The sequence below is a fragment of the Westerdykella ornata genome (assembly GCF_010094085.1).
Source record: "Westerdykella ornata strain CBS 379.55 unplaced genomic scaffold EI97scaffold_7, whole genome shotgun sequence".
Classification (NCBI taxonomy): Eukaryota; Fungi; Ascomycota; class Dothideomycetes; order Pleosporales; family Sporormiaceae; genus Westerdykella; species Westerdykella ornata.
The window spans coordinates 70,373-92,142 of record NW_022986857.1 but is presented as its reverse complement, the minus strand read 5'-3'; the positions used below and the strand labels follow the sequence as shown (position 1 = coordinate 92,142).

Below are 21,770 nucleotides of genomic sequence, written 5' to 3'. Positions count from 1 at the left end.
CTCGAAACATTCGATTCATGATATGTTGTATTTGGACTTGGGAATGAGGTTGGATACGATAACATGAACGATATCCTAGGTTTTATTGACTCATTGTTTTGCAGTTAGGTACGGCAAGCCTTTTGGCCCATTCGACCCCGAACATAAGAGTATCCCGTGAAGTGATACCTACGGGGCAGGGCCCCAAAAGTCCAGTGCCGCAAAGGCTTCCAGATTTCTTTTACGGACGTGACTAGATGACATCCAACACCGCATCGCACCGGCGGTCCTCCAATACGATGGATTACTGGGGCCGCAGACTTACCTCTCCTTCTGCCATTCTTGTTTTCCTTTCCGATGAACGCACCCCTCCTGTTTGTGCTCCCTTTGATAGCCTGAAGCAGACACTTCCATTGCCAAGCCAAGGTCTAAGACTTGTGCTGCTGCTTGTTGTTGGAGCCTCCATGTCACTTCAGCACGATGACGTCCTGCTCTCCTTCCTCTGGCTCCTCCTCATCTTCCCCGCACTCCTCACACTGCTCCTCCTCGTTCTCTGACTGGTCCTCGTCGCCATCCACCTCATCGCAATTTTCCTCCACCTCCGTCTCCTCCTCCATCTTCCTCCTCATTCTCGCACTCAACTTATCAATCAAACTAGACTCCCTCATACTCGCCCTCAGCGCCTCAATCCTCTTCACCTTGTCCAACCTCTCTCTCAACTTCTCCCCGGCCGTCATCGTTTCCGTCCTCCCTTTTTCCAAGATGGTCTCGCTCCTAGCGCTCTGCATCCCCATCAGCGCACGGAACTCGGCCTCAATGTCCCTCTCGGATTGCTTCTCACTCACCACGGCCCTCGCATTTCTCCCACTCTCACTCGGCGCCATTCCCGGCTTTCTCCATTCCCGCCTCAAATCTCGCATCTTCTCTTCCACCTCTTTCTTCCCCAATCCCATCCTCCTTTCCACCCTAGCCCTCGCCCGCCAAAATCCCTCTTCAACAATCGCACACACTTCCTCCACGCTCGGTCCCTCGTTACACAGTACACCCGTCTCGCTGCGCCCATCCTCCGACTCTTCCACGTCCATTTGCACTTCCCTAAGCACTTTCCTCACGGCCGCATACACCCACTCACATCCCTTCACCACCACAAGCCTATAGTCGTAGTAATTCCGCGGCGTCTCGAATTCGGGCACGGAGTCCTCCAAGTTGTCGACAATGTCCAGGATATTAATATCAGGTGTTCCTCCCTCGTCATCATCTTCACCGTCTTCCTCCTCAGCAGCGACCGCATGATGGTAGTCCTCTATGATATTTTCCAGCGCATTGCACACGCCCTGAGTGAAGTGTGCGAGCGCATTATGTTGCTGCTTGGGTAGGACTGGGAAGCGAGGTAGAGGGATACGGAACGGTCGTGACGTCTTACTTGTGTGTATTTTGGTAGGCGATGAGCGGCGACTAGTTAGATCGACAAATGCGGTCTCGTCGAGGAACGAATCGTCGCCCGTCGCGGGATGCATGTCTTCACCGGAAAACTCGCTTTGGGATTCCGTCTCGTCACCTTCGTCCGGAATATTGCGAACCTTGGCCTCACGACCACCGTGCAAACACGGACGCAATCCCTCAGCAGCAGAGCCCTGTCGCCGGCGCTTTATCTCCTTTGGCCGCGCTGCCGCACGGCCAGCAATCACTTTGTTTGCTCCCGCCTTTGCTCCCGACCTCGCATTATCCGGGCTGCTGTGTTTGCGCTTCCGTGTGTTTTGATCATCAATAAAGGAAGACTCTGGAACCGATTGCAACTCTGAGCCCCGTTTCAGGCGCTTCCGGCGTTCTTCTTGGAGGGCAAGACCGGTCAGGAGGTCGGGATCTAGTTTGAGTTTGACGATGAGGGAGGGCTTTGGATTGGGTGAGAGCGTGGTATCGGGGTGAGGGGGAGGATTAGGAACGCTGGATGAGGGGAGCTTGAATTTGACGACTAGGGCTTTTGACGGTTTTTCCAGGTTTGTTGATTGTTTGTGGATCTCGGGTTCGGGCTGAAGCGAGAGATGTCTCTCATCTTCACGGCGTGGGCTTCCCGGGTTCAAGATAGCAGCGGACGTTCGCTTTTCGCCCTCTGCATATTGAGAGTGCCCCAAATCATCCCCCGGCTGTTGATCTTCGAACGTCACTAGGCCTTGGGGTTCGCCTACGACTTGGGAATGCTGCGCGTGGTAAGAATGAAGCACCATCATGTTACTGCGAGGTTCAAGTAAAAGTAAACTTACTGGAAGGGAGTGGCGCCGGTCACTGCGAACATGCGAACTTTCCGTCATCTTGACGGTCCGCTTTTTTGTTAGCACCGACCAGAATGCAGCTGTATTTGGTGTTTCCACTGTGGGTGTTTTCCCCGACCGAAGACGCGTTGTTGGTGGTATGGCAGGTGTGAGGTAATCAATCAACGAGTTATCTGCCGTACGGCGCAAGCCTGCTAGTGCCTTGACTTGCGGCTGTCGCGCGTGAACGGGCTGCGCATTCGCGGGAACTGGCGGCTCTGACGCGATTTCCCTCCCCGACCGGAGCCGTGTCGGCGGTGGTGTAGCAGGTGTGAGGTAGTCAATCAGTGATGCGTCGGCCGTGCGGTACCTCCGAGAGTGGGACGAAGATGCTACATTATTCTTATTCTTTTCTGCTCCATTCTGGGTTGTCAGGCCAGTGTTTGTTCCCGTGTCTTCTTCCACGGACTGGACTACCGTAGGCGCGTTCATTGCCTTGTTCGACTCTGTAGGTTTGGCATCGTCGACTGACGGCTTGACTGAGATCGCAATCAGCAACGGTCAATAGTTTACAGATATATGCATGATTGCGGAGATACTCACTGCTTTGAACACACGCGTGCTCTTCACGTCTTAAGGACCCAGCCGCGACCACGGTTTCTCGCGTGCTAAAACCGAATCGTGCAGTTCTATGGATTGTTTCCGTCGCCTTCACGGTATTCCCCGGCAGAAGGGCGAAATCGTAGACTGAGATTGGTGTGACAAATGAGCGTACGTAGGTAGCAGTTGCCAAGGGAGTGCTGGTGGTGTTTTGCCGATCACCCTCTTCATCAGAGCGATCAGTGAGTTGCGACGTATCGATCTTTTCTGCCGCCTCGTAAAATATCTCCGACCGTGACGATCCATTGTGCGAGTCGCTTTCTGAGAAGAATTCCATGGAGCCTATCGTCGGTCCCGGTTGCGCGACGCCCAGTGAGTGAATGTTCTCACCATCTTGCAGCACACGCTCTGTCTCGTCGGGGACTTCGTTCATGGTGCGCCTTCCGCGGAGGGGGCGGCGATTGCAGGTGGATTTGTGTAGTTATGGTAAAGCGAGTCCAGGTGTATACCTCTTGTTGTAGACAACGTGGTTTAAAGAATGGTCAAAAAGGTTGTGGGTAGGGAGATGTGAGGCGGTGAAGTTTCTCGCATTGGTGGGAGGGGAGTAGCTATAGCCTCCCAGGGCGGACTCGCTTGCACGTGAGCATAACTTTTTCACACCGAACTTGTTGCTCTAAGAACGAGGTGCTAATGTCTCTGAGCCATGTACTCGTCTTATAGTTGGCGATTTTGATTTGGGATATATGTCGGCGACCTTTCTGGCGATGACGACGAAGATGACTTCTACGATGACTACCACCCACTACGGACAACCCAGGAAAGGGAGTACTGCACAGAATTTTGAGACCGTCAGAACATTGAAAAGTGTTATGCGAGTTTCATATTACTAGCGATACCAATCTAAATGCAGCGTCAGCCGTTACTTCTCAAGTCCTCGCACAAGTGCAGCAATTCTATGGATCTTGCAATGAGCTTTGAAGCGCCTTTATCTACATGTATTAAGTTTCTAAAGCAAAGTTCTACTTCTTGCATTAATTGAATGTAGCTGATAGGCTTGTGCTAGGAAGCTAACCTCACCTACAGAAGAACTGCGAGGAGATGTTCAGTTGGACGGGCACAGCCGCTGTACATCTACAGTGGTGGGCAGGAGATGCGCAATATTCATTAGAAACCCCATGCTGTAACAGTCTCAACCCTACCAAAGGAACAGTGCCCACTACTGCCGCCCCGTTCCAGCGTTCATCCACCACCCATGTGCATCTCTCATGGGAGTCTAGTTAGTAGCCCCTGCCGATTAGATTCCAGCAGCCCAGCAGCTCCTGCCTGCTGCAACCCACCAGCCCTCGCTCCTGTCAGGCTGCCCTCTGGAGCAGTTACAATCCGTAGAGAGGGGCAACAGGCGCTAAAAATGTGAGTATTTAACCAGCCCAGGTCCCCCGAAGTCCCCTTCCAAGTTCCACTCGACCACGCCGAAGCCTCAGAAGAGAGGAGCCACTGGGATTGGAAAGTCCGGAATATACCCTGGCTCAACCACCATCACGCTGACTGAAGCGGTCTCCATCACCAGCAAGCAGACTGAAGCAGTCCCAACCACCATCAAGCAGAAAAGAAGCATCGTAAGTCTCCGCCCCGCTAACCTGTCCAAGCTTTGCCCTCCTTGCCCGTCGTCCCAAGCTTTGTCCTCCTATCCCTTTCCTATCCCTTCCCCATCCAACTCCATCCCTTGCCTATCCCGCCTGTCGGCTGTAGGTTAGTGCTAACGTTATGTAGAAAATGAATCTCAACTTCCACAACTGCTCTATCACGTTCGTGCAAGGCCGTGGAGGTGGCCGGGGGGGCCGGGGCGGGCGGGGCGGCCATGTACGTCAAGCTTTGCCCTCCTTGCCCGCCGTCCCAAGCTTTGTCGTCCGTGGCTGTCTGAAATTGTGCTAACGTTATGTAGGACATTAATTATCGCTTCCACAATTGCACCTTCACGACAACCCAGGGGGGCGGCGGCGGGCAGGGCGGCCCAAATGTAACAGTTCAACGCCCAGAAACTGAGCCTTGACTAATGCCACAGCAGCGTCGACAGCGCGGAAATGCGCAATTCCGCCACCACCCCTATCGGTAGGTTCTCAACCTGCATCGTTTCTATGCCTAACACCTTGCTTGTCCTTCACTGTGTGTTGTCTACGATGCTGGCGTTAAGAAGGGGCCCGCCCGCCGCCGTCGCCAACGCTCCCGCCACCTCCACCACCACCACCAACCTCGCCCTTCGCCCCCGCCAGCGGCAGCAGCAGCAGCAGCAGCAGCAACAGAAGGAGGAGGAGAAGGAGAAGGAGAAGAAGGAGGAGAAGGAGAAGAAGGAGGAGAAGGAGAAGAAGGAGGAGAAGGAGGAGAAGGAGAAGAAGGAGGAGAAGGAGGAGAAGGAGGAGAAGGAGGGGGGCCAGCAGCAGCAACAACAGCAGTAGATTCTTATATTGCATGATTAATCAATCATCTTTCTAACTCCGTCCTTCTTTGCACCGTGAAGAATGCATTCTCCTAAGTCCCCTCCCCACATTATTTGGATTCCCGCGCTGCGCTTCGTAAATCTTGACACACTCGGGTTAGAGCGGCTGCGGCGCGGAGGAAGCACTCGCCCGTGAAGGTTGCCGTAAGGCCTTCGAAGAATCTTTGGTAGGCGGGGGAAATGCGGTCGTAGAACACCCAGCTGCACTTCCTTTGTAGGTGGAATTACCTACCCAGCGCAAGTCAATTAGCTACACCCTACAAATGCGACAGGTAGAATTTCCTTGAAAACTTACTATGCGCAGATAGAGGCGTGCAAGAGACCTAATTGCAAGACCTGCTTTATTGCTGTGCCGGCCAGCTGTTTGATTAGACCTAGAAATCAGCAGTACAGAGGAAGTGCATGGGGGTGTTTAGTCAGATGTGAAAAGAAGCAGTACAACATCATGTCCAGTGTAATAGGGCGTGAAAATGACGTGACGGTATTCCTGGATTATCCCCGCTATGGAGAGGCGGCAATGACAAGATGCTCTCCGATGTCCGCGAAGCCCGGCATTGATAATTCCATCGTAGTCGGCCGATCGCATTATTCTACCCCTCCAATCTTCTGCTTGTCTCCGGAGGAAAGCGTGAGAGGCAGAGCACAATGAAGCCGACGAGAGCAACCGCGGAATTGTATCCAGAAACAGCCCAAGGCTTATTGACTTCCGGCGAGCGCAGCAACGCCAGTCTAAATACAGCTGTAGTAGATAGCCCTGCGATGTTCTCTCCAAGGACGGAGAGAGAAAGATTACTAATCAATTGCCTAGGAGAATTTGGGTTAGCGCAGTTTGTCTTGGCATCAACATCACTTCATCGTTCACATTCCGATTGAGCAGCAGAACTCAGAACTGCAGTCCGTGTGCGGCTTGGAAGAGATATTATATGTATATTGTTTGACCGCTACTGTACTCGCCTTGGACGCACTCTGAATCCCGACTCACAGAAGAGTTAGCCAAAGGAGCAGACAAAACTTTCCTCCGTTACGGATCCATCCCACTGTTTTCCTACCGGGCTAGCAGCACCGAATAGGGACTCTCACGGCTTAAAGTCAAGGTCACACAGGCACAGGCAAGTAGATGTGTCATTTGTCTTCCTTCATTCCTTCGCGATCCCATCCCAGCCCAGTCTTGTCATAGAGCCGTCCTCTACCCGGAGTCTTTTCCATACCGATTCCTCCATTTAGTCCCCTGATATCCTTGTCTTGTACCATCCAAGATCCGCCCCATCGAATCGCTCTTCACATGTCATCGATGCACTGGTAGGACTGATACTCATAGCGACAACCAGAGTCTGGCAGGGTCCTGCGCACGTAGCAGGAATCACTGCCCCTGCAATTGTCTTGGGCAAAGAACCAGCAGTGCCAGGCCGAAGGGTTGGACGAGGGCAAGATGAATGACTTGGCATGGCGAGCGACGCTGACATGAAATCATTAGCCTCCACGAATCCAGGGCCGGAATAAGTGAAAGAAGTCCCAACTTACCGTCCACCTTGGTTCCCGGATGTGATCCTCCAGCAATTGCCTTGTCCCGCATACACTGGCAAATACTCGCATGGCTCCCGATGGCCCACGTCGCAAGCAATGACCTATGAATGTTTAGCTCGTTGGAAAGTCCAAGATTGAGGAAGTCACTCACATGGTGGTCGTTGGGTCCGCGAGCAGCAAGATCGACCTCGGTGACGGTGACGTTGGTTGGAGCAGCGAGGCTTGTGTCGGCCAAGGCGACGAGACCGATGATGAACTTGAGCAGTTTCATGTTGATGGATTGAGGGTTGTGCGTACTCGGATTTGGGTTGATAAGGTTGTTGGAGTTGATTGTTGAAGAGAGTAGGAGGAGAGGAAGTTGAGCGGGTACCGGTAAGGGCTTTTTGTATCTTGAGTGGCGGTGTAGTGAAAGGACGCAGCAGGCCCGCGCGGGGAAAGTGTCGGCCCGGACTCCCTTTTTAATGACCTCAACTTCAGACTCACGCTGCCATACTTTCACACAGCAGCAGCCGACCGGTTTCCGACCTTCAATTACACTTTAACCCGCACATCGCCTGGTTTTGCAAGTATGAGCGAAACACAACCACAACCTCACAACCGCAACTGCTGCGCGTGGCTCGAGGACCTTCACATCGAGTACCACGGCTGTGATCCCTCCATCTGCGTTCTACACGCCGCACCCTACCCTGTCGTATCTGATCCGCCGGAAATACAAAGCATTGACGGCACCCTTGAGGACCAGGAAACAATCAACAGGATATTTGGGCCCGAGTGGCGCTTCTTTTCATCCCAACACTGGATATCACTGATATCCGAACTCCCTCAGAGCCGACCCAAGCCTCAGAAGGCCCGACGGTCATTTCATCTAAGGGCGATGGCAGGGAACGCTAGAGAACCCAGCAGATCCCCCCAAAAGCGACACCGCCAAACCTCCAGCACGGTTTCGGGGTCTCCTCCGAAGAGGTTGGCCGTGAGACACAGTGCACCAAAAGCGCACGAAAAGACAATAGCCACACAGACGAGTCCATAAGGTTCAAACTCTGCTAGTGACAAAGGGATGGATACCTCGCTAAGCAGCCATCTCCAAGATGTCCAACTGAACAATCACACGGCGACGTCCAAAACTGTCCCTCATGCCGATCCGGAACGGACTCTCCGATCACTAGACGATGTCAACGCGTCTACAACTCTCATGTCTGTTCCAGATGATTTCCATCTGCCACCTCCGCTTGTTTCCCCGAAGCGACGTCCAGTCAGGGGAGGGAAGACGCCGATTCAACCAGGTCGACCCACGTTGAAGACTTTGATGACCTGGAACGAATGACACCTGCTGTCTGTTTTAAAGCTGGCGTGTTCTCGTACACGGACTTTCCCAATGCTTTCAGTATAAGTGAAGAGTCCCCTTTCAGTGATCACCTTCGGAGATGCAGCATGTTGAGGACCAGAAACGCACCAAAGCACTAACACACACGGGTTTATGGCAATTTTCTGACCTAGTTCCTCCTCTTTCCCCACACGTATAGCGACATCCTGTCACGGCCAATCTTATATCCACGAACCTTATAACCGCCCATGATCCAAGTTGGACGCCATAGTGTTCCCTCCGGATACGTCACCACCATCTTGCTGCTTCGATAGCCTCGTTATCTTTGCTTCTCCTGAGGTAGTCTGATGATTTCGCACATGGTCTTCTCGACGGTTTGGATGGTCCAAACGGTAGACTGTCATCATGTCCCCTCTTTTCCGACGGCGAAAGGTTCTGCGTATGCCATATTGAATGTTGCGATAATGTAGACCTGTAGATACGCCGCCTTTCTGGGGTAGCAGACTTGCATGCGTAATGTAAAGTAGAGCATTGACGGTGAGGCGGAGCACTGGTGAAGGATGTTGCTTCTTGTTACCTGCAAGGGGTTGACGTAGATGTAGAAAAGAGCAGTACAGAGGAAGTGCAGGGGTGTGTTCAATCGGATGTAAACAGAGGCAGTAGTGCTCCAAACCAAAAAAGGGGTATTATCCACTGTACTCCTCTTCCAATCCCAATCCATTTATATCAATCCAACATTTTCTGCTTGACAGCGTCGTATCGTCTTGTCCACCACCATGTATTCTTATTCAGCACGCCGTCCGGCTCCTCTTCGTTCACCCACACGACCCGAATGAACGATTCCCAGTCGACTGTATCGACCCATCCCTTGGTCATGATGAGCTCTCCGGGTTTCAATTCGATCTTCTCCCTGATAGGGCTGGGTATCCAGTGGAGACCTTCCTTCCGGAGAAGCCACTGTACGGTAAGTCCCTGTTTCTCATCAACAGAGAGGATCTTCCCCACCCAAGGCTCCTTTGCACCATCAGTGTCGCCTAAGATCATCGCATAGGCGCCCTTCACTGGGTATATGTCAAAGCAAGGATCTCTGGAGTGATAACGTCAGCTATTGCCTCTCTAATGTGCAAGACCGATATCACTGCTGGACTTACTTTCCGTTTTCGCGGTACTGGGCCGTTATCTCGTCGTTTTCTCCAATATATCTCATCGCTCTCAACACCATTTCTCTCTTCCTCTTTCCTTCCATATACCGATACTCCGCATTGGCATCCTTATGATGCCTCTCGTGGGCATAGTACACCCCTTCCTTAGAGCACCGCAACGATATCCCTATACCACTCCATCAGCATTTACCCAGCGTGAACCCAGCCTTTAAATCACATACGCACCGTCAGCAATCTCAAAGCAGTCGAAATCCGGGTCCTCAGGATTTGGTTCAATCTCCCCCGCCATCACCCCAATCAACCTCCCTTTCTCAATATCCTCCTTCGCAAAAAGCCCTAACCCCGCGCTCGGAATCTCCGACTCCTTGACCTCCGTCTTGGGCAACTCGTTCTCGTCGTCACATATCCTCCCCTCGGTGGAGAAACAGCCACATCCCTCACGGTACTGATAGTGCATCTGGTAGCACGGACACTTCTTCCTCTCCCCTCCTACCGCACATCCATCCGTACATTCGCACACTGGAAATTGATGTGCGCATGTCGGCCCACAAACACACGATTGGCGGCAAGGCGCTTGATCGCGCAAACAGCTGCAGGTAGCGGGTTCGCAAGCACCCGCGCAGTCGCAACCGACCCAACTCCTTTGCGAGAGCGGGCGCCCCACGTGTCGGTAGCGCTGTGTTAATTGCCAGAGGCGTTTTTGGGTATTGGACGTTGGGCGCTTCAAGGGGGCGTGGCGATGGGTTTTGGAGCTGGCGCTGGTGCTGGTGCTGGAGCGGGAAGCCCTCTTTTTAGTTCTTGGCATTATTGCTTCATGGTGTTGGGGGCAATGGTCGTGGGACTAGTAGTCCAGGTTGTGGTGATGGGGATCTATGGATGGTAAGATTCTCGGTTAGCGTTGTTGTTCGTTACTATGGAAACCTTTTGGTGTTCCCTCATCTACGGAATGCCACAGACTGAGGATAGACTATTTGTTCTGCCAGTTATCGACTCAATGGCCTTGAAAGCAGTCGAAGATTAACAATGCCATCGCCTGCTCAAGCTTTCTCTTTTGTGGCCCGCCAAGATTTCTGCCCGAAACAAAGAGATGATGCACTGACTCTTTGATGAAGTTATGTTTTCAGTAACCATGTCTGATGCTATCCGGCGTAAGATAGCAACAGTCGGCGTATTACACGGGCTTTTTCTATCTTTCTCATTCTTCCTATGTGTTTCTGTATCACGTGATCACACACCATATCCTAGCACTGACGGACGTAATACTCCCACCCCGTCGCACGAAGAGGAATTTAAGTAAGCATAAGTCAATACAAAGCATACAGTGACAATTGTGGGCACAAAAAAAATAAAAAAGAAACTCGCGGTCGAGAAGAGAAACTCTGATCCTTAAGGCGGGCTCAAAGGAACACATCACCAGATCAGAATTTTTACTTTTTGGGACAGGCGGGATTCGAACACCATCACCTCATGGTGTGATGTGGAGTCGCTGGCTAGACGACGACGCCATGGGCGGGATAATGTTCTGGTTGGTGATAGAACTTCTATAATTATAATTTATATAGTACATTATTCAATAGTTCATGATCAAAAGCGGAATGCATGATAACCCAGAGCAAATCTCGAGGCGCTTTTTCCAGTTAGGCAACCGTAGTCGCATCTGGTCCGTAACAGTGAGACAGCGGTGGCCGTTCACTTCATCGGCCCACTTAGCTGCCCGGTGAACGGTGAAGCGTAATCGTTTTCCTCTTATCTCCCGTTAACTAATGTGAGTGAAAGGGCTATCCTACGCTCATGGGTTTAAACTTAAAACTCGTACACTGCCCATGGGCTTTACAGTATCACTCCACCGAACACCATCACCCGAAGCACTATGTCTAACGAAATCAAGTCTCACTCCATTGCGCAAGTCGCCAAACACATCAAGAAAGCGTCTGCAAGGGCGTACGAGATTCTCGCTTCTTATTCGCTCGAACTAGCCAAAGAAGTCGACCTTGGTCCACTATATCATGGGCAATCAATTCGGTTTGGGGAGTCTGTGGAAGGCAAATCCCTCACTACAACCTGGATTTCAATCACGTCCTCTAATAATATCGAGCTTGTCGATGGCTCTACTCATGGAAGATGGAATCTCTCCCGAAAGGAATTACACAAGATGAAGCTATTCTTTCCGTTTGTTGATTTGCGACGCAGGTTAAGCAGGAGTTTATGGTTGTCGTCTTCCCTTAGCCTAGCGGCATATGTCTTCATGGAAGAGGGCATCTCCTCCAGATTCGTCGAGATGGACCTCATGTCCCTGAATGCCCTTAGGGAGGCTTATGAGGCCATTAGCCGGATCCCTATGAGACCTACCCAAGCCGAACGGGTGAACTTCAAGCTCGCAGAAGAAGCGGCAAATTCTGCTGTGGAAGAAGATAGACACAGCACGGACGACGACGACGACGACGACGACATGGATTTGGACAGAGAGATAACTCGTCTTCTCTCCGAAGAAGGGACCAGTGAAGCGGAAGTTGAGGATGGGCATCAAGAAGAGGACGAAGGAAACTCGCTGAATGACGATGAGGGTGATAGCGATGACGATCTGTCCGAAATTGTTAGTACAATGCCCTCCTTTGAATATTTGCGCTTGATACTGACGATGTTACGCCACAGGAGATAAGGGAGCGGTATGAGGCCTGCAAATTTATGCTGAACCGGACATTCACGGCACTGAAAGAACGCGACCCTGAGGCGGCCCTTGACCTGGTACAATTCAGTCAAGATGCATTTGAACGCAATGTTTTCGAGGATCCCTGATTGTCTCGTTTCCCATGTGGCCATATATGGTTTGCGCCCGGAAGAATATCTTCGGTCCGGTAGGTATCAACAATCTTCATAGTGGAGGAGTAATGCAAACAATCTGAAGAAAGGGCACGAAAGGGGGATTCATAGATCAGCTTCAAAATTCCAAAGATCAAAGATAATATTGATCCTTTTTTTCGCTTTTCACGAATCCACTGTCACGTCACTCTGGGCGCTTTGCATGAATTCGTGCTGATAAACCAGACGGCTTACCCGGATATCGGCATGTCACGCACGGAAGTTCTTCGACACATGTGCTGGCCGATCCCTTGACTGGGCTTCGGCTTCAGGGTCTATCCAATGTGGACCGAGGGGTTGCATCCTCGATACATGACGAAGCTGGCCCCAATGGCTCAGCAAATGCGCCGGCGGGAGTAGCAGGGTCGGCGGCCAGATCCTCAAGAGGAGCGTCAACGGCCTCAGCCTCTGCGGCTTCGGCTGAAACGGGAGTGCTACCCAAGGGTCCATCCAATGTAGCCCTGGATTCTGGAGCATCTGCAGGTAGAGAAGGAGTGCCCGCAACCGAGGTCGTACAACTCCGCATCTTGCGTCATTGGTGATCCCTACATCTCTGAGCCTAGACCATTTCGTTTAATCGAGAGGTGATAACAAGAACCATCAAGAAACAGGATAGGGTTCACCCCTCGCCCAACGCAGCCAATTCCTCTTGCACCTCTGCCGATTTCCCGACTACCTCAGTGCCAATCACCCGCATGCCATCCGTCACTGTCGTAGTCAGCTACCCCTCCAACCACCCCGAAACAGGGGAGCCGCTCAAGTTCGATATGTCTTATTACATTACGACCCATTTGCCAATGATCGAGAAGGCCTGGGCTCCCTACGGACTTCAATCGTGGCACGTCAACGAGTTCCAGAATCCATGTCCGTTGTCCGGTCAAACGCCGCCATACCTGGTGCAGACGACGTGCTATTTCGATACGCTGGAGAACTTCAAGCTGGCGCTGCAGAATGGAAGCGAGGAGGCAAAGGCGGATGTGGAGAAGTTTTCGAATGTGTTTCCGGCGATGTGGGTGGGGGAGCAGGTCAAAACAGGGACGCTGAAGATGTAAGGACCCTCGGGGAGTGAGGGAGCTCCCCGTCCCCTGTTCTCATGCTAGAGCAGACTGCTCTGGTAATGCTGGAGATTGCATGGCTCGCATACTGGATACAAAGATGGCTTAGCGGTCGATGCACATGGAGAGTTGTACTTGCGTTGTTCCCTGAAAGCTTATAACGCTTATTGGCGAATACCTCGGGCCAATATTATGGTAGCGCGAGTGGGGCCCTCCATCAATTTGGACGACACCCCTTCAAATACAACGGTACAGTGCAGACATCGAATCGATTTCCACCGATATTCTGAAGATTTCATACACAGTTGATGCTCTTGTCCGCATGTGCCTATTGCTTTGCGCAAATTTAAACTCGTCCTCCCGTCTCTCCCCGACTTCGGAGCCGTCTCCACCTTCACAATGCCCCACACGACCTCGAAAGTCGTAGTAACACGCAATCTGATCGATGAAGCACAACAACTACTAGAAGCTGATAACTCATTGGAGATTGTCCAATGGAAGAGCGATCAAGTATGGCATCTCCTGAAGGACATACACCCTCAGGTACTGATGTTGAGTAGCCATGCGATCGATCTTGGTTGCTGGAGAATGTGAAAGGGGCATCTGGCATCCTGCTTATGCTATCAGACAAGTGCGACGATGAGCTATTGCAAGCAGCGGGGGAACAACTGAAAGTTGTTGCATCTTTCTCGGTTGGGACCGACCATGTGGATCGCGAGGCTCTGAAGAAGCGCAACATCCGCCTCGGATACACACCGACATGTCTGACTGATGCTGTTGCGGATCTGTCGGTCATGCTTATCTTGATGGCGCAAAGAAGAGGTGGAGAAGCGATGGGGAAGGTGGCGATGGGAGAGTGGAGTTCAATGCCATGGCATCCACTGCTCATGGTGGGACCGCAAATACGCGGAGCAACTGTCGGATTCCTGGGGTTTGGGAGAATAGCCCAGGCAACGTTGAAGCGTCTCATACCCTTTGGTATCAGCCGTGCGCTCTACTTGACATCCAGAGCCGGCCAACCTGCGAAGGACGATCACTACGGTCTACTGAAAGAACCCTCGGTCCCAACCGAACCGGCAAAGAGCTGGGAGGAACTGGCTAGCGAGAGCGACGTCGTTATCGTAGGCTGCTCGCTGTCTCCAAGCACCAAGCATCTAGTCAATGCGGACTTCTTCGCAAAAATGAAGAAGCTTGCGGTTCTCGTTAATATCGCACGCGGGCCGGTTGTTGATACCAATGCCTTAGTGGAGGCACTCGAGAAGGAGGAAATCTTTGGAGCAGGGTTGGATGTGATCGAGAACGAGCCGAACATTCCGGCCGATCATCCAATATTGAAGCAGCCTCGATGCGTTTTGCTGCCACATATTGGGTCCGCGACGATTGACACAAGAGTGGACATGGCGACGGAGTCGGCGAGGAACTTGTTGGCGGGTCTCAGAGGGGAAGCCATGGTGAATGAGGTTGAGTTGTAGATCCTCTGTCATATTGAATGTAAGCAATAAAGCATGCAAACACCAACGTTGAGAAGGTGCTTCGTTCGCGCAATTACTATGGCCAAATTCGCCATTCAGAATAGGACCGGGCAGCCAGGACGCTTCAAGCAACTACAATATTAGAGCTACGTACAATGCAGCAGGTTAAGAATAGTATACTTTTAACCCTTTACGTATTAACGAGAAGGTAAAATTTGGTTCTCCACTGATAGCAACATTGCTCTGTCAATGCGTGCATGCGAAAAGAACCAACGCGGCGTCTAAATGTTCCACATGGCGAACGCTTCTCATATTAGAGAGTCTAGAAAGGCATTTCCCCCGTTCCAAACAGAGAACGCTTTGCGCCAAAGAATGGCATTAACCAGGCTGACTTCAAACCTCAGCTGAACGCGTCGCCGGACTTGGTAATCACGCGAAAATGGGACTGACACGAAATCCTGTGCTAACGCGCCAACGCGTCTTAACTCCGCTCTGCTTACGTCTTGGCGTGAATACAAAAGAGGAGACAGTCATGCTATGTCCCCAGATGTCAATCTGAATTCCTCTGCAACTCGGATTCCACGTTCCAAAAGCTTCCCATTCTGCAGTCAGTCACCGTTTGTGGGGACAAGACCTGAAAAACATAAACCCCCAAAATGCCTCTCTCCCAGCACCGCGCCATCCCCATCGCTGCAAGCCTTTTCGGCACCATTTTTGCCGCCTTCGGATTCAACTATATCTTCAACCCCCAACAAGCCTTTGTCTCCTCATTCGGATTCCCCTATCCCACTGCTCCAGCAGAACAAAAGATCCTCGACAGCTTCTGCGTTCTATACGGTGCCAAGGACTTGTTTATGGGCACGGCGATCTTCGCGGCGGCATGGCTTGGTACAAGGAAGAGCCTCGGCGTAATCTTGCTTGCGGCGGGTGCGAGCGCGGGTATTGATGGATGGGTGGTTAATGCGACTGTTGGGCAGGGAGAGTGGAACCACTGGGGGTATGGCAGTGTGATATCGGTGCTCGGAGGCGTGAGTTTGGGCCTCTTGGGATGAGGCAATCGCGGTGTCTGCTGGGTTGTGAAAGAAGTATCCGACTTGAAGGGCCTACACGGTTTATGGATCCGTGAATGCTGTCATGTGCTATGGAACTAGCATGCTTCTTGCGCTACTGCTTGGTTCTTCAGGATATGGGGATCTTTACCACACAGTACTCTGTAGCTTGCACGGCACTTCTGCAGTTCATCTCTACTCACAGCAAAAGACTACTTGAGAGTTCTTAAATGTAAGGTGGCCTCACCATTTGTTTTGCACCGTCTTGCTTCGAGATTTTCCTCAAGCGTTGATATGCTCAGGGGAGACGCTGCGCCTCAACAGCTTCCATATGTGGAGAATCCTATAGGTAACTGGTTTCAATTAAATTCCATGGAGTCTGCGTTCCCCACATCACTTGATGTTATCTCTCTTTTACCCTTGCCCTCAGCGTTCAGGTCCAGAGTTTCGACACCCTGCTCCACTTCCATCTAGGCTACCCGACGCTTCTCATACATCTGCGACCCCTAGCTGCTCAGTCAAACGTGGAAGCTCGCAGGATATAAGCTCTCATAGTTGTGTGACATCATTAATAGTAGCCAACGTGGATCTCGATTGCACTAGGCAGATATCACAGTTTGAAACGCTTACCGGTACTTCCACGACGAGTGACTCCGCAAGGATATCAATCTACCCCCAAAACTTACCCTCCGGAATGTATATTTGTACTACTTTCCTGTTCGGGTAGGCTGTCGGCGATGTTGCTACGGAACCCTGGGAAGCGAGGAATGCAATGGCGATAACCCAAGAACAACCGGTTCGGAGCCCAACAGTAACCATCCATGAGAGATTCACGATGCACTCATTAACGTATATCTCAGTTGCCCCCAAACTGGTTCAGCACCCATGTGCCTTACCGTCTGGTCGTCGGAAGCCCGAGCCTGAGTGGGACAGAGTAATCTCACAAGCCGTGACGGTAACTCTTCTGTTGATACTCGCAATTGGCGTTCCCCTCGCTGCTATTCTTCCACCGAAATACGTTCGGCAGTTACCAATCAACATAATTGTTCCATTATATTTCCATCCAGACCCTGGAGCATGGGAGACATTGTTCACTTCGTAAGCGAACCTTGCGCGCCAGGATTGATCGAAGCTGACTGTTCCATCAGTGTCGTCCGTCACCCTGACAAGGCCTTTACCTTGATAGTAAACCCCTCTTGTGGGTCGGGCGCACCTCCACTGCCAAGTACCCTGTACATCGAGGCCATAACACGTCTAAACGCGTTTCCGAATGTCAAGATCGTCGGATATATCAACACTGAGCCGGCCACCGACCGAACGTCTCCATCACAGAAGAGATCCAAACCTATGCAAGGTGGTCCAAGAAATGCGGACTCGGCATCGATGGAGTATTCTTTGATAAAACACCGCTCCACAATCCATCCGAACATATTCAGTACATGAACAACATCACTGCGACGGTCAAGCACTCTGATGGGTTTTCAGCACCAAGAGTTGTTATTCAGAACCCTGGACAGGTGCCTGCTCCCGAGATGATCAGCTCGTATGTCGATGTGACGATCGTTTTTGAAGGTCGATATGAACGCGTGCCGGATCGAGACGCTATGAAGGAGCAACTAGTTGATCTACCTGGAAGCAGAGATAACTACGGTGTTTTGATACACTCGCTTCCAAAGTATATCAGTAACGTGAAATTGAGGAGGCTCATCAACGACCTCAAGAAGGACTTGCGATTTATCTATACTACTGATTTGGAGGAGGATGTCTATGAGGGTTTTGGGGGGGGGGTTCATTTGAACGATTTCTAAACATGGTTTGGTAATATAGCATCTCCACGATTTTAATTTTGAGGCTATTGTCCATTCATGGATGCTAAATCGCTAACTGAATCTGTTTCATGTCCAAGGAAATACGGCCACCTGGCCAGAGTGCGATTAGTCAGCAATAAATATATTATTTTGGAAATAGGTTCATTATATAGCTTCCATCCGTGCCTTTCTGTGGTGTACAATGGAACAGCACTCTCAGCAATCAGAGATCCTTCTCCCACTGTACATCTTCCCTGACCAAGGGAAATGGGACCCGCTCTATGCAGCGTAAGTTATTCCTGATGTACCCCCAACGTGCGGTAACGTTTTCATTATTCTGAGTATGAAACATTAACCATGAACCGGCAGAATCGAAGCCCATTCCTCTCTTCCCTTCACCATAATCATCAACCCCAACAGCGGTCCTGGCTCACCCCCATGGTGGCCTAACGCCGACTACGTCCGTGAGCTTACCCGCTTGGTTACCTACCCCAACGTGCGTCTGCTAGGTTATGTAGCCACTGGGTATTGCAAACGATCCATCAACGACGTTTTCGCCGATGTGGACGCTTATGCGAACTGGGAAAGCACGATAGGAGTGCGGCTTGCTGGCGTATTTTTCGATGAGACTCCAAACTTGTGGTCGGAGGAGGTAGGGGAGTATTTAAGCAAGATCACGGAAAGGGTAAAGAAGTCTCAGGGGTTTGGAGAGGCAAGGATGGTAAGTGTTCTGCAGTGAGTGTAGATGTTCTCAAGCTGACTAGGGTATTCGGAAAATCAGGTCATACATAATCCAGGCACGTCTGTTGATTCTCGTGTGGCAAACACCGGACCAGACGCCATTGTGGTTGTAGAGGAGTCGTATGCAAGATTTCGTACGGAGGAGTATCAGAGATGGCTAGCTACGAATCCTTGCGATAGAGAGAAGAGCTCTTATATTCTGCACTCCGTTCCTCGAAAGGAGATCGAGGGTTTGGTTATGGAGATGAAACAACAGGCCAAGTTTCTGTTTGTGACGGATCTAACATCGGGTTTCTACGCGAGGTTTGGTGAAAGCTGGGACGTATTTGTCGCACTTATGGCCGGTGGTGATATGGGAAGGGGAGTCAAGGAAGCGGCCCAGGACAGGATCTAGGAAACAGGAAATGAAGTCCGCTGAAGCCTTCTTAAATGTTTTCCAAGCAGGTTTCAATGAACTCTTTTTTGCGGTACTCTATTCTGTACTTTGTGCATCGCAGTGTCCGCAGCTCGCTCCCGTGTACTTGTGATGTGCTAAGACCGCGGTTTGAATCTAGGGTCCTCAAGCTTACATACTGCATGCACACTATTATCAAGCTCCACTTCCATAGTGCCACATCCACGACTATTTGCGTGTTACGTCGAGCTCACAGATTTCTCCAACCTGAACAAGAGGATATCTGTTCCTGCTGCTGCGTACGTTTGAGCACGGCAGCTTTCTTTTTCTCCCTTAGTCATCGCATCAAGGTCACCTCACTCGATCGTACTCATTAAACATTCACATTCTGCGTCCTTGTGATGATCTCAATAGCTTGAGCTCCTGATACCCCTATGACATTGACTCATAACCCCGCAGAATATCGCTACTGCTCTCTGCGGCTGGTCTCTTTCCAAGCTTCTGTTCGCCTCGGAGACATCCTCCATTTCTGAGCAAACGAATTGATGCCCTATGAAAGCTGCGATCATCGCCGCGAGGAGAGATTGCGTTGACGTCCGATTTCTCTCAAAGTCGGAGTGGTCATTCAGCTTGATCTCCGTCCCTGCCCCAGGGTGACCTAAACCTACGCTGGGGTACACAATCTGAAAGCCAACAGCCATGCAGTAAATCAGGACAGGGATCCAGCCGCATACACCCACAGAAAAGAGATAGTTGTGGTCATATTCAAGAAAGCGTCAAGTATCTGGCTTGAGGCCGTTTCCCTCGTGTGACCGTTAACGCTGCATCGCCTAGATTGTATCACGGTAACCATAACCGAGCTTCCTACTCAGATTGTCCACCATAATCTTTTCTGACCTCTTTGAACTCGCCCACCAAACCATGGAAGACCGAGCACGTATCCCCGTGTCTCCCCCGGTCTCCAACCCCCTCCCCTCATACTGGCAAACTCCCAAATCCCCCCTCGCAAACGTAATCGAGCCCGCGCCTGAAAGATCCCAACCACCAACCTACGACTACTGCATCATCGGCTCCGGCATCACCGGCACATCCATTGCGTACAACGTCCTACGCCACAAACCCTCTCCTCGCATCATCCTGCTCGAAGCCAGGGAAGCCTGCAGCGGGGCCACGGGTCGGAATGGCGGGCACACGAAAGCCGCGAGTTATCGGACGTATTTGCAGCATAAAGCCGAGTTGGGAAAGGAGGAGGCGTTGAGTATTGCTAGGATGGAGTATCAGAATATCCTGGCTACTCATCGCATGGCCGCGGAGTTGGGGATCGAGTGCGAGAGCAAGATGTGCAATACCGTTGATTTGGTTTATGATAGCGAGACTTTTGAGGTGGGGAAAGCGGCGATTGGGGAGTTGAGGGCGGATGCGACTGAGGAGGAGAGGAAAGAAGGGGGAATGGCGTGGTATAAGATCTATTCGGCGGAGGAAGCTGCAACAAGGTTCCACGCTGCTTCGGAGAATACGAACCCGGCAGTGGAAGAGAAAGAGGAGCTGGTCGGTGCATTTGAGTATCTCGCTGGACGGATCAATGCCTATAAGTTTACGACTGGGTTACTGAAGGAGTGCGTTAAGAAAGGTTTGGATATCTGCACAAACACGGTGGTGCGGAAGATCGATAGAACCACCGGCGCTCTTGGGCCTACTACTTCCAACATCGTAGTAACAGACCACAGCAGGATCCTGGCGCACACCGTGATAGTCGCCACAAACGGCTACACCCCTTACTTGCTCCCACAACTACAAGGCACAATCGTCCCGCTACGAGGGCAAATTACCGCTCAGAAACCGGGCCGTAACACACTTCTTCCGTCACCCTTACCAACCACCTACTCCTTCATCTACAGAACCGGCTACGAGTACATGATCCCGCGCCCTCTTCCTTCCAGCTCAGGCGGCGGCCAACACATCATCATTGGAGGTGGGCTAGGCCGTCAATCCAACCAAGGACTCTCCGAATACGGCATTGTGGACGACGCCTCGCTCAACCCGGACATCTCGCGATATCTTAACGGTGTTCTGGCAGGCTATTTTGGTGTCCACAACTGGGGCGAGTCTCGAGGGGACGCGGATCAAAGAATCATGCAAGAATGGACAGGCATCATGGGCGCCACGGCGGACGGACGGCCATTCGTAGGACGCGTGCCGGGCATGGAGGATGTATGGGTTGCAGCGGGGTTTAATGGCCATGGGATGGTGCTCTGCCTGAAGACGGCGGAGGCGCTTGTGCAGATGTTGCACGGCGTCTCACCTGAGGAGATGGATTGGTATCCGCGAAGCTTCATAATCAGTGAGGAGAGAGTGGGTAGATGCCATTTTCATGGCCGGAAGGATATGATTGGCGAGGATGAGGAAAGCGAGTCTACCATAGCATAGCCTTCTGGTCTGGATAGCGCGGATTCAGAATAGGAGGGCTATGGTGCTCGACGGAGCAATCGTCATCAGGTAATCTTGCCGAAACATGCGCATTCCGGAGCTAAATAACCTCAAGAACCTGCATAGACTCCGAACGTAACTCGATTTGACTTCAATCTGACAGTATCTTGTCATCCCCTGGCTGTCTGCTAGAAGTGTCCTAAAACGTGCTGGGAATGCAACTCCCATGGCAATTTTGCTTTCTCGCCATTATTTATGTTTTTGCAGGGTTGGAATTGGAGCCGTTCCGACCCCACCTCTTAAGTTGATGTTATGCCTAGAGGTTTGGCAGTATGCTATCCACATGGTGTCATATACATTTGCTGACAAAGGTAAGATAGATTTGGAAGCAATGTGATTATCATTCTACAGTCTATCACGAGTAACCCCACCTGATTCCACTATACGAGCTTGCCACACTCCGAGAATTGCATCCAGAGTCGTATGCATGCTTGTCCAAAGGAACAGCGGCAGGGAGACGCGCATAATGATGGACTCATCATCAGGTTGAACCGCATATAGTCTGTTGGAAAGGCCCCCATGCCAGAGGTAAAATGACCATATCCTATGGTGGTGTGTTTTCTTGAAATGTA

At 51.4% G+C, this 21,770-nt stretch overlaps 12 protein-coding genes across 12 annotated transcripts; 9 read left to right on the top strand and 3 right to left on the bottom strand.

Moving 5' to 3' along the window:
• Positions 1-191: 191 nt before the first annotated feature.
• On the bottom strand, positions 192-3,383 carry EI97DRAFT_488628 (uncharacterized protein). The gene is made up of 3 exons (XM_033802207.1): positions 2,832-3,383; positions 2,241-2,767; positions 192-2,177 (listed from the first exon to the last, which is right to left on the bottom strand). Exons 1-3 carry the CDS (start codon positions 3,259-3,261, stop codon positions 447-449), a joined length of 2,688 nt encoding a protein of 895 aa, XP_033654866.1. The 5' UTR covers positions 3,262-3,383; the 3' UTR covers positions 192-446.
• Positions 3,384-3,999: 616 nt separating this feature from the next.
• On the top strand, positions 4,000-5,281 carry EI97DRAFT_500312 (uncharacterized protein; the record flags this gene model as incomplete). Its single annotated transcript, XM_033802656.1, has 6 exons — positions 4,000-4,210; positions 4,260-4,444; positions 4,599-4,688; positions 4,771-4,845; positions 4,894-4,937; positions 5,023-5,281. Exons 1-6 carry the CDS (start codon positions 4,081-4,083, stop codon positions 5,279-5,281), a joined length of 783 nt encoding a protein of 260 aa, XP_033654865.1. The 5' UTR covers positions 4,000-4,080.
• Positions 5,282-6,368: 1,087 nt separating this feature from the next.
• EI97DRAFT_287593 (uncharacterized protein) lies at positions 6,369-7,265 on the bottom strand. The gene is made up of 2 exons (XM_033794421.1): positions 6,844-7,265; positions 6,369-6,778 (listed from the first exon to the last, which is right to left on the bottom strand). The coding sequence occupies exons 1-2, from the start codon at positions 7,115-7,117 to the stop codon at positions 6,543-6,545; spliced, it is 510 nt and encodes a 169-aa protein (XP_033654864.1). The 5' UTR covers positions 7,118-7,265; the 3' UTR covers positions 6,369-6,542.
• EI97DRAFT_287558 (uncharacterized protein) lies at positions 7,214-8,225 on the top strand. The gene is made up of 2 exons (XM_033794420.1): positions 7,214-7,218; positions 7,324-8,225. Exon 2 carries the CDS (start codon positions 7,415-7,417, stop codon positions 7,874-7,876), a length of 462 nt encoding a protein of 153 aa, XP_033654863.1. The 5' UTR covers positions 7,214-7,218; positions 7,324-7,414; the 3' UTR covers positions 7,877-8,225.
• Positions 8,226-8,708: 483 nt separating this feature from the next.
• On the bottom strand, positions 8,709-10,211 carry EI97DRAFT_432198 (SET domain-containing protein). The gene is made up of 3 exons (XM_033798115.1): positions 9,559-10,211; positions 9,322-9,499; positions 8,709-9,257 (listed from the first exon to the last, which is right to left on the bottom strand). The coding sequence occupies exons 1-3, from the start codon at positions 10,136-10,138 to the stop codon at positions 8,897-8,899; spliced, it is 1,119 nt and encodes a 372-aa protein (XP_033654862.1). The 5' UTR covers positions 10,139-10,211; the 3' UTR covers positions 8,709-8,896.
• Positions 10,212-11,203: 992 nt separating this feature from the next.
• On the top strand, positions 11,204-12,129 carry EI97DRAFT_441388 (uncharacterized protein; the record flags this gene model as incomplete). The annotated part of the gene is made up of 2 exons (XM_033799697.1): positions 11,204-11,926; positions 11,986-12,129. The coding sequence occupies 2 exons, from the start codon at positions 11,204-11,206 to the stop codon at positions 12,127-12,129; spliced, it is 867 nt and encodes a 288-aa protein (XP_033654861.1).
• Positions 12,130-12,830: 701 nt separating this feature from the next.
• Positions 12,831-13,428, top strand: EI97DRAFT_432196 (uncharacterized protein). Its single transcript, XM_033798114.1, has one exon. It carries the CDS (start codon positions 12,888-12,890, stop codon positions 13,242-13,244), a length of 357 nt encoding a protein of 118 aa, XP_033654860.1. The 5' UTR covers positions 12,831-12,887; the 3' UTR covers positions 13,245-13,428.
• A 55-nt stretch (positions 13,429-13,483) lies between these two features.
• EI97DRAFT_493282 (uncharacterized protein) lies at positions 13,484-14,873 on the top strand. The gene is made up of 2 exons (XM_033802357.1): positions 13,484-13,757; positions 13,808-14,873. Exons 1-2 carry the CDS (start codon positions 13,647-13,649, stop codon positions 14,717-14,719), a joined length of 1,023 nt encoding a protein of 340 aa, XP_033654859.1. The 5' UTR covers positions 13,484-13,646; the 3' UTR covers positions 14,720-14,873.
• Positions 14,874-15,267: 394 nt separating this feature from the next.
• EI97DRAFT_432195 (uncharacterized protein) lies at positions 15,268-16,115 on the top strand. Its single transcript, XM_033798113.1, has one exon. The coding sequence runs from the start codon at positions 15,376-15,378 to the stop codon at positions 15,769-15,771; it is 396 nt and encodes a 131-aa protein (XP_033654858.1). The 5' UTR covers positions 15,268-15,375; the 3' UTR covers positions 15,772-16,115.
• Positions 16,116-17,207: 1,092 nt separating this feature from the next.
• EI97DRAFT_457346 (uncharacterized protein) lies at positions 17,208-17,576 on the top strand (the record flags this gene model as incomplete). The annotated part of the gene is made up of 1 exon (XM_033800804.1): positions 17,208-17,576. The coding sequence occupies one exon, from the start codon at positions 17,208-17,210 to the stop codon at positions 17,574-17,576; it is 369 nt and encodes a 122-aa protein (XP_033654857.1).
• Positions 17,577-17,766: 190 nt separating this feature from the next.
• On the top strand, positions 17,767-18,732 carry EI97DRAFT_395958 (uncharacterized protein). The gene is made up of 3 exons (XM_033796328.1): positions 17,767-17,864; positions 17,946-18,297; positions 18,358-18,732. The coding sequence occupies exons 1-3, from the start codon at positions 17,779-17,781 to the stop codon at positions 18,709-18,711; spliced, it is 792 nt and encodes a 263-aa protein (XP_033654856.1). The 5' UTR covers positions 17,767-17,778; the 3' UTR covers positions 18,712-18,732.
• A 790-nt stretch (positions 18,733-19,522) lies between these two features.
• EI97DRAFT_287510 (FAD dependent oxidoreductase-like protein) lies at positions 19,523-21,338 on the top strand. The gene has a single exon (XM_033794419.1). The coding sequence runs from the start codon at positions 19,633-19,635 to the stop codon at positions 21,136-21,138; it is 1,506 nt and encodes a 501-aa protein (XP_033654855.1). The 5' UTR covers positions 19,523-19,632; the 3' UTR covers positions 21,139-21,338.
• Positions 21,339-21,770: the final 432 nt, after the last annotated feature.

What these genes read in the sequence shown, in the direction of transcription:
- EI97DRAFT_432198 (XM_033798115.1), bottom strand. Translation starts at nt 10,138, where the DNA reads ATGCCAAGAACTAAAAAGAGGGCTTCCCGCTCCAGCACCAGCACCAGC. An exon ending in CTGCTTTGAGATTGCTGACG is followed by an intron (nt 9,500 to 9,558) that starts GTGCGTATGTGA and finishes GGAGTGGTATAG; the next exon opens with GGATATCGTTGCGGTGCTCT. An exon ending in CAGTACCGCGAAAACGGAAA is followed by an intron (nt 9,258 to 9,321) that starts GTAAGTCCAGCA and finishes TTATCACTCCAG; the next exon opens with AGATCCTTGCTTTGACATAT.
- EI97DRAFT_432195 (XM_033798113.1), top strand. Translation starts at nt 15,376, where the DNA reads ATGCCTCTCTCCCAGCACCGCGCCATCCCCATCGCTGCAAGCCTTTTC.
- EI97DRAFT_287558 (XM_033794420.1), top strand. Translation starts at nt 7,415, where the DNA reads ATGAGCGAAACACAACCACAACCTCACAACCGCAACTGCTGCGCGTGG.
- EI97DRAFT_432196 (XM_033798114.1), top strand. Translation starts at nt 12,888, where the DNA reads ATGCCATCCGTCACTGTCGTAGTCAGCTACCCCTCCAACCACCCCGAA.
- EI97DRAFT_493282 (XM_033802357.1), top strand. Translation starts at nt 13,647, where the DNA reads ATGCCCCACACGACCTCGAAAGTCGTAGTAACACGCAATCTGATCGAT. An exon ending in TCCAATGGAAGAGCGATCAA is followed by an intron (nt 13,758 to 13,807) that starts GTATGGCATCTC and finishes GATGTTGAGTAG; the next exon opens with CCATGCGATCGATCTTGGTT.
- EI97DRAFT_287510 (XM_033794419.1), top strand. Translation starts at nt 19,633, where the DNA reads ATGGAAGACCGAGCACGTATCCCCGTGTCTCCCCCGGTCTCCAACCCC.
- EI97DRAFT_488628 (XM_033802207.1), bottom strand. Translation starts at nt 3,261, where the DNA reads ATGAACGAAGTCCCCGACGAGACAGAGCGTGTGCTGCAAGATGGTGAG. An exon ending in GCACGCGTGTGTTCAAAGCA is followed by an intron (nt 2,768 to 2,831) that starts GTGAGTATCTCC and finishes TTGCGATCTCAG; the next exon opens with TCAAGCCGTCAGTCGACGAT. An exon ending in ACCGGCGCCACTCCCTTCCA is followed by an intron (nt 2,178 to 2,240) that starts GTAAGTTTACTT and finishes TACCACGCGCAG; the next exon opens with CATTCCCAAGTCGTAGGCGA.
- EI97DRAFT_287593 (XM_033794421.1), bottom strand. Translation starts at nt 7,117, where the DNA reads ATGAAACTGCTCAAGTTCATCATCGGTCTCGTCGCCTTGGCCGACACA. An exon ending in TCCGGGAACCAAGGTGGACG is followed by an intron (nt 6,779 to 6,843) that starts GTAAGTTGGGAC and finishes ATTTCATGTCAG; the next exon opens with CGTCGCTCGCCATGCCAAGT.
- EI97DRAFT_395958 (XM_033796328.1), top strand. Translation starts at nt 17,779, where the DNA reads ATGGAACAGCACTCTCAGCAATCAGAGATCCTTCTCCCACTGTACATC. An exon ending in TGGGACCCGCTCTATGCAGC is followed by an intron (nt 17,865 to 17,945) that starts GTAAGTTATTCC and finishes ATGAACCGGCAG; the next exon opens with AATCGAAGCCCATTCCTCTC. An exon ending in GGTTTGGAGAGGCAAGGATG is followed by an intron (nt 18,298 to 18,357) that starts GTAAGTGTTCTG and finishes TCGGAAAATCAG; the next exon opens with GTCATACATAATCCAGGCAC.